Source organism: Lolium rigidum, chromosome 6, assembly GCF_022539505.1.
Source record: "Lolium rigidum isolate FL_2022 chromosome 6, APGP_CSIRO_Lrig_0.1, whole genome shotgun sequence".
Lineage (NCBI taxonomy): Eukaryota > Viridiplantae > Streptophyta > Magnoliopsida > Poales > Poaceae > Lolium > Lolium rigidum.
This window is the reverse complement of record NC_061513.1, coordinates 246,425,509-246,432,847: the sequence shown is the minus strand read 5'-3', so window position 1 is coordinate 246,432,847 and position 7,339 is coordinate 246,425,509. Positions and strand designations below refer to the sequence as shown.

At 45.8% G+C, this 7,339-nt stretch overlaps 1 protein-coding gene across 2 annotated transcripts; it reads left to right on the top strand.

Annotated features, from left to right (window-relative positions):
- The first annotated feature begins 208 nt into the window (after positions 1-208).
- LOC124662809 lies at positions 209-4,805 on the top strand. Of its 2 annotated transcripts, XM_047200602.1 has the most exons (5): positions 209-378; positions 1,204-1,295; positions 1,414-2,828; positions 3,255-3,369; positions 3,898-4,805. In XM_047200602.1, exons 3-5 carry the CDS (start codon positions 1,425-1,427, stop codon positions 4,548-4,550), a joined length of 2,172 nt encoding a protein of 723 aa, XP_047056558.1. In that variant the 5' UTR covers positions 209-378; positions 1,204-1,295; positions 1,414-1,424; the 3' UTR covers positions 4,551-4,805. The 2 variants fall into 2 exon arrangements, with proteins under 2 accessions (XP_047056558.1, XP_047056559.1); XM_047200603.1 differs by lacking the exon at positions 1,204-1,295.
- The last annotated feature ends 2,534 nt before the right edge of the window (positions 4,806-7,339 follow it).

The following is a 7,339-nucleotide window of genomic DNA, read 5'->3' as shown; positions in this document are numbered from 1 at the left end:
TCCGAATTTGTGGAGACCTATTTGTACTCTCTACTACACTTCTGACACCCCGGCCCCACTCGGCGGTGGCATCGTCATCGGCAGCAGTTTCCTGTTCCTGGTCAAAGTAAATGAGCCCACCACGCCGGCTACCTGCCCCCCTCCAGCGCCTCCACCGTTCCCACCTCAAAAGACAAGACTTGAGCTTTCATGGCCACTAGTAAAATGCGTCGCTGCAGGTGCCCACATGCTGGCGCAGTTGTAGTGGCGCCCTAGTCGTGGTCGCTGCAGTTTTATTTCTTCATGTATAGAGACTAGTACAGATCTTGAGGATCCCCGCACACGCACCACTCGCAGTCGCGGCAACCTCGGAGGGAGAGGGGAGCTCCGGCCTTCAAGGTGCATTTTTTCTTCTTCTCCCTCTCGTTCTGGCTTCTCATTTTGTTCGGGGATGCCGGTGGGCGGCGGCGGCCTGAGAACACTAGGGATTCTGAGCTTCTTTTTGTACTCGCGAAAATGGTCTGGTAAATCCTTTCCGCCTGCCCGCTCCGAGCTTTGGGGCTGTTCATGTTCAGCTGGGGTAAGGACAGGAAGAATGCGAGGGGAGAGTTGAAGAGATGTGTTGTTTGGTTGTGGTTCTTGTTTTCCTGTGGCTACTGGCTGGTTCGTTAGGATAATTTTTCTGTGCTGCAATTTAGAAAAAAAAATGTATAGGGGAACTCTGTGGGTTCGGGTTAAGATTGTTTTGAGACTTTGCAATTTGTTCAATTTTACTTCAGGATCAGTGGCCTGTTCCAACTACCAACTTGTGCTGCCCATCTTCATTTGCTTCACTTTTTCTTCCTTTTTGCCATCATGTGGGTGAAAAGCAGAGCACTGCTTGTGAATTCTTTGATTTCGTCATGATCCCTGTGAAATTTGAGCACCGATTTGTCAACGAATGGCCAGGTGGTTGGTTGGCCAAGGGGCAGATGCTCCGTGGGCAGATAGAGAAAAGCCCCTATAGCTTTCTTGTGTAACTAATTCTTCAGCTGCTTGTCCTTGGCTATTTAATAAGTCAGCAGTCCCTGTTTCTTGCAAAAAGACAGAAACTGGGAAGATATCATAGTATAGCATGAAACGTCCTAATTGTTTATGACTTCTTTTCCTTCTCTAGGAAGGTGGAAGGAATAGCTTTTCTTGTAAGTTGTGCTAATTCCCAGATTCCTCTTTGTTCCTACTCAGGCTCTTGGGTCCATACAGACATCAATTTTTCCTCAAGGAAATAATTGGTTAAATTACCATCACTTTCATAAGTTATAAAGAATCAATATAATGTAAGTAGCCCCGTTTCTCATTTTAACCAGAATATCATGTTTGCTCACTTGAATTTGTTTAGTATATGTTGTCTGACCATTTTAGTGTGCCTGCTCCTTTCTGTTCTGCTTGTTTCAGAAAATTAGAATATGAATCACGACAGTTTCAGATCAGTGGTTTGCCGATCCCTTTCGAAGAGTCTTCCCTCCAGGAGCAAAGAACAGAGCTACCCTGGAAAAACTGAATGTGCTGCCCCTTATGTTGTCACACTGCAACCTACAGTTTGTCGAAGATGTGAAAGCCAGGACTGGAGCCCCGCACAGAGTAACTGGGAGGAAAGGTCCATCTTATCACAAAGGGATTATGCGATGGCGTCCTCGCTCTCTAGGCATTTTGCTGAGGACCTCCTAAGAGGCGCCATGGACCTCCAGGAGTCTCTTGTGATGCTTGAGAAGTTCCAGACCGTGTCACGGAGCATTAGGCAATCAAATAAGAATAGAAGGCCAGAGACTGGTGAGAGATCACTGGATGTAACCGGAATCCATGAAGCCCTCTTTGAAGCATCGATTGCCAAGAAGGTACTCCCTGGAAGTGTCAGCAATAGATTTGATGGGCAATTCAGGAATTCTACTGATGAGCTAAAGAGAGTGATCAAGGATAGCCTTTACAGGACCAATGATGAGCAGGCATCGTTGAGTCAGTCAGCACGGTACACACGAAACAGTCCTGTTGTATCCGAGTCTACTAAGCAGAAGAAGGTGGCGCCAAGATCATTATCCTGCACACCCGTGCAACCTGAGAGGTCTAAATCCCCAAGCTTGGTAGCGAGACTCATGGGCCTTGAAGGATTGCCCCTGCACAAGGGCATTACTGCCAAGAAAGACGAGACACTGAAGACAGTAAGCTCACCAAGGGCACAGTTTGATATTGAGATGCCCAAGTCAAAAACGCCAGCATCAGAAAAACTACCTAAACAGTTATTTGGAAAGGACTCTGATCATAACAGGAAAGCAGGACAGGAGATCATGAAGACAATACAAATCAAAAGGGTTTTAAAGACCACAACTTCTGATGAGCATAAGGTCAAGCAGCAGAATGTTCGAATGAATTATCCTTATTCTCGAAGGGACAGCCTTCCTTCGCAGGATACCTCAGCAGTAACTGAGCTTGGTTCAGTGAAATCGATGAAGAGAGAGCAAAGGACTGTACAAGCTCGAACCAAAGCCCCTGAGCATGTGAAGATTGTACCTCATGTAACTCGAAATCAGCACATAAAACAGGTTGAGACAAACAGGAGAAGCAGCAACACGCAGAAGCATCATTTGACTGATAGGAGGGGAGAAGGGAGGAAGGATACAAAGGCTGAAGCAGCATCAGCGTCTCGCACTAACTCTAAACTAGTGAAAAACCACGATAAGAAATTAATTTCACCAAGCAGCAGTCCTTCATCATGCCGCGCAATGAAGCCGGTCTTACGGAGAACACCTGGTAATTCCAGAGCGAGCACAGCGTCAAGTAGAAATGTCAGGAACTCAATTATTGATGACATTGTGGTAAGCATCCTTCATTATATCATACTCTGAAAATGTTTCATGCAATCTGGGAAATTACACTACTTTGAGATGGTAAAAGAATGGCCACAAACCAAGGGCCGTAAATTGAAACCAGTGCTTGTATTCTAAGATTCATAAATAAATAAATATATTTTAAAAAGAGATTTAACTTTAGATAAAAATAGATGTTGAATTGGAATGGTTAGTGTCTTTGTCCCGCGTACGGGGTCACTCAGTTTTTTTTAGGTTTCATTTAGTCTGGACCAATGCAGTTTGCTGAAATTTAATTATACGTAACGAAACACAAAGTGCACGAATCTCAAAGCACTGCATTGACTGCTAAAACGTGCACAGGACCTCCCGTGCACGGTACATTTGCTGGGTTTTCAAATTTATGTCCTCAGATCTTTTTGGCTCTGAATGCAGGCATATGAGGTGCATAGAGAGTTCATTGAAACTGATGGTGCATCGACAGAACACAGTGCGACGCCTAGTGATGAATGCCAGAGTGCTGGTTGGGATACGGATCCTTCCATCGACGGTAATAAGTGCTGAGTTTTTATACCGTTAAACTGATTTTTATCAGCTCCCTTGTTTGTCAGTAAAGAACAGCTTTAAATGTCTACATTCAACTACTGATTTTTTCGTACTCCGTAGTATGTTGAAATGCTGAATGCATTGGGCAGTTGGGGAGATACAGTTACTTTCTGATCCCTCTTAATCATTAGATATGGGTTCTTTTTTTTGCATTGACATGGTTCAGAAAGTACACATAGCTATGCTGACTGCTGCTTTATGTTATTATGTGATTTGAAAATAAACTTCATATAGCAAATATGGTGATGCCAAACTCATGTGTACAATCTTTATAATTTATTGGCTCAAATTTGAGAATGTTTGAGTGCGTGATTTACATGATATTCCTCTCAATTTGACTAATTTTTGTTATGGGTTACAAATTTAACCTTAAGATCTGGTCACAATACCTGACTGCATTTCATCACTTCAAATCCTAGATTATCTCGAAATAAAAAATGAGTTCTGGCACTAACATTCCGTTTCGTTGCAGACATTCGGGAGGATTTTAGCGGATCAAATGAAGCTTCTTCATCTTCCAGCCCTGTTGAAAGAACTATTTCAACCGATGACAATCCTTTTCACCCACCAATAGAAAGAGCACTGATAAAGGAGGCTGAAATCAAAGACGAGATGAGTTTGCTTCTCTTAAGTGACAAATCATTCCTTACCCGAGCAGCACAACTCGTAGGCATTCACACATACGATCATCTGATTGAGCAATACCAAGGTACCCCCAAGGCTGAAGTGAAAGACCGCCAGCTCTACGTAGACATAGCAGCGGAGCAACTAGAACAAAAACATCGTCAGCAGAGTAGTCCGTGTGGCACCGGATTCAGGAACCAGAAATGCAGAACAGCGACATACTTCTCCCTGGTGGCCTTGATGGGTGATATCAGCACTGGGACTCAGAAGCTAAACAGCTACACCGACGATGAAAGCTATGGCAGTGGCTCGAAAGATAGCCTTTCTGTTAAGCTGGAGAGGGATCTCGGGTGCTTGGAGCCGTCGATCAACAGTGTGTGGGACATGGGGTGGCATGACTGGATGTGCATGGAAGAAACGGAGTTCTGGGCAAGAGACGCAGGGGAGATCGTTCTTTCCACGCTCATTGAGGAGGTTGCTTTGGAGATGCTGGGATGGTGAACTGGCCAGAGAAAGATGGAAGTAGGAGTGGTTCTTGCGTTGCCTTGGAGGGTTAGTGTTAGCCTGTAGTGTGTACATCATTGGCACGGCTCGTGCTCTCAGTTACGTGTTCTGCTAGAGTTGCCTAGTGGAGGTTTACCTTCAATGTGAAATAATTGTAGCTTAAGCAGGATGGAGTAAGTCTAAAGTGTATTGTCTATATCTTAGTTGCCTAAAGTTTTCTTGAATAGCAGTCACCAGGAGCATTTTCATCGACATCTAAACTATCGTCATTCCCTATGTCACTCTTTTTATATATAACCTAAGGGATAAGAATAATAATACTCCGTAAAACATTTTATTAGAATTGCACACTTTGATGGTTATAATTTTAGGCGTAGAAAAAGAAGCTATTTCAGGTGCATGAGATTTAGGAAAATTTAGACAACTGAGAATTAGTTGAACTAAATTACTCCATCAGCTCATAAAAAGTTGTTCCAAATTTGTTTAAATTTAGATGTATCTAGGCACTTATGATTTCCCACTCATTTAGACGCCACAAAAAAGTTCTTTTACAATGGGAGTGGTGTTTTGGAACATGGGAGCATATGCTCCCTCTATTTTGAATTTCATCTTACATATATTTTGAATTTTAAAAAAATTGAAACGAAAAATTCGCACGTACATCTTCACGTGCTATGCGCTCACAAAGTTGTTTCATAAAAAATGGACTTTCCATGTGACGTGTGTAAAAAAGAGAAAACTCAGTCCTAAAACTAATGCTTTTTACAAGATAAATTTTCTTTTTTTTTACATAGACCACAAAAAATATTGATTTTTCGTGAAACTTGGCGAATGCACATATATTATGGAGGTGTACATGTAGAATTTTTTGTCAAATTTTTTCGACAACTCAAAATATAATTTTTTCGTATAGGGAGCATACGCACCCGGGAGCCGAATTGAATTTCCCTTTTACAATCTCATACACCACATACTTGATTGTAAAAATCTCTGAATTTTGTCATGATCTGCAAAAATCTGTAGACAAATCGTAAATCGAGCAGGTGAACCGTCGAGATCAGTTATTAGGCCGCCCGGCGGTGCAGCCGTGCTTGTGCGCCTGGACTGCAACCTACGGCGCCCACGGAGAAAGAGACGCTAGCGAAGACGGCCGGCCCGCATCGGCCGGCGTCAGCATTTCCCCGCCAGACGCCAGTACCTACTACCTAGTACTTGCCCACGTCGAGGACTTAGCCACAACCGCACACAACAATCTGCGGCAGCCGCGGCCTCGTAGTCGTCGCCACCAGCCCACCACACCCGCCTGGCCGCCGGCCCTCGGCGATCGCCGCAGCAACGCCGGCGATGGGCTCCCTAGTGGTGCTACTGCTGTACCCCGTGAACGCCTACCTGGAGCAGGAGCTCGACCGCCGCTTCAGCCTCCTCCGCCTCTGGGAGCATTCCCCGCCGGACTCCCTCTTCCGCGCCCACGGGCCCGCCATCCGCGCCGTCGTGGGATACCCCGGCCACAAGGTCGACGCCGTGCTCCTGGACGCCCTGCCGTCCCTGGAGATCTTCTCGTCCTTCTCTGTCGGCATCGACCACGTCGACCTCGCCGAGTGCCGCCAGCGGGGGGTCCGCGTCACACACACCCCCGACGTCCTCACCGACGACGTCGCCGACCTCGCCGTCGGCCTCGCCGTCGCCGCGCTGCGGAGGATCCCGCAGGCCGACCGGTACGTGCGCGCCGGCTCCTGGAAGGCCAAGGGCGACTACACGCTCACCACGCGGGTCGGTTTGTCACTTCGTCTCTTTTCTCACTATAATCTTCTACAAGTGCTTCATATTTTAGTCGACCAGTGCATAAATCGTGAGACGCGCGCTGGAAGACAAACTTGCGCCCATCTTCTTTTTGGAATTAGCATCGCCACAACTTTTTGGATTTAAGCTACATGCTCGATCGGGAATTCGGGATTCCAGCTTAGGTATTTGTAGCGAAAATATTCTTTTTTTTCTAATAGAACCCTCACATTAAGAGAAAAATGGAGGAGTATAAAGCACTTCAATAAAAAAGAAAATTACAACGAATTTTTTGAGATGTCTTTCTCCAAAACGGTCTGACGTTGTTGGTTGCGGACGGAAAGTTGATCGCCGAACGGGTCAAGTAGACACAATCAAAGAATGGTGGGAGCTTTTGACCCTCTCAAGTGGGTGTAGGAAGAAATTACACGATGGTCCTCTCTTATCGTCATCAGTGCAAGGGGTTTTCAAAACACTTCCACCGGGCTGATCGCCATGGTCGCTATGATCAAAGAGGAAGCCCATCTTTGGGTCATTGCAAGCGCAATTGTACTGTTACGCCCAAAAGTTTCGGGCTAAATACAAGACTTTGGAATTTCCGACCGAGGCCGAAAATCTACTACCTCGATGCTAGGGTGAAAATATTCCAGCTTACATTGGCACGTCCTCGTTCACCCTTGACACCGTGGGTGATACGCCGCAACTCACGTCAAAGGATACTGGTCGGAAGTGCGATACACAAGACAATCCGGCTGGCGCTTTTGAGACCCGAAGCCGTGGTTCCTCGGGAGGGACCCCGTTGGAGGTTCCAGCGACTATGGGATGAACATGGCCACTCCAAGCTCGGTTATCGATCTCCGGTAGAATCTATGCGAAGTCACCGAAGAACTGAAGCAAGAACAAGGCTATGAGGAAAAATGTAGATGCATTGATGTTTGTTAATTGTTTGCTTAATTTCAATCGGCCATCACCTCTTACACACACGCACGCAAAGGACTTCCCGTGCA

What these genes read in the sequence shown, in the direction of transcription:
- LOC124662809 (XM_047200603.1), top strand. Translation starts at nt 1,425, where the DNA reads ATGAATCACGACAGTTTCAGATCAGTGGTTTGCCGATCCCTTTCGAAG. An exon ending in CAATTATTGATGACATTGTG is followed by an intron (nt 2,829 to 3,254) that starts GTAAGCATCCTT and finishes CTCTGAATGCAG; the next exon opens with GCATATGAGGTGCATAGAGA. An exon ending in TACGGATCCTTCCATCGACG is followed by an intron (nt 3,370 to 3,897) that starts GTAATAAGTGCT and finishes GTTTCGTTGCAG; the next exon opens with ACATTCGGGAGGATTTTAGC.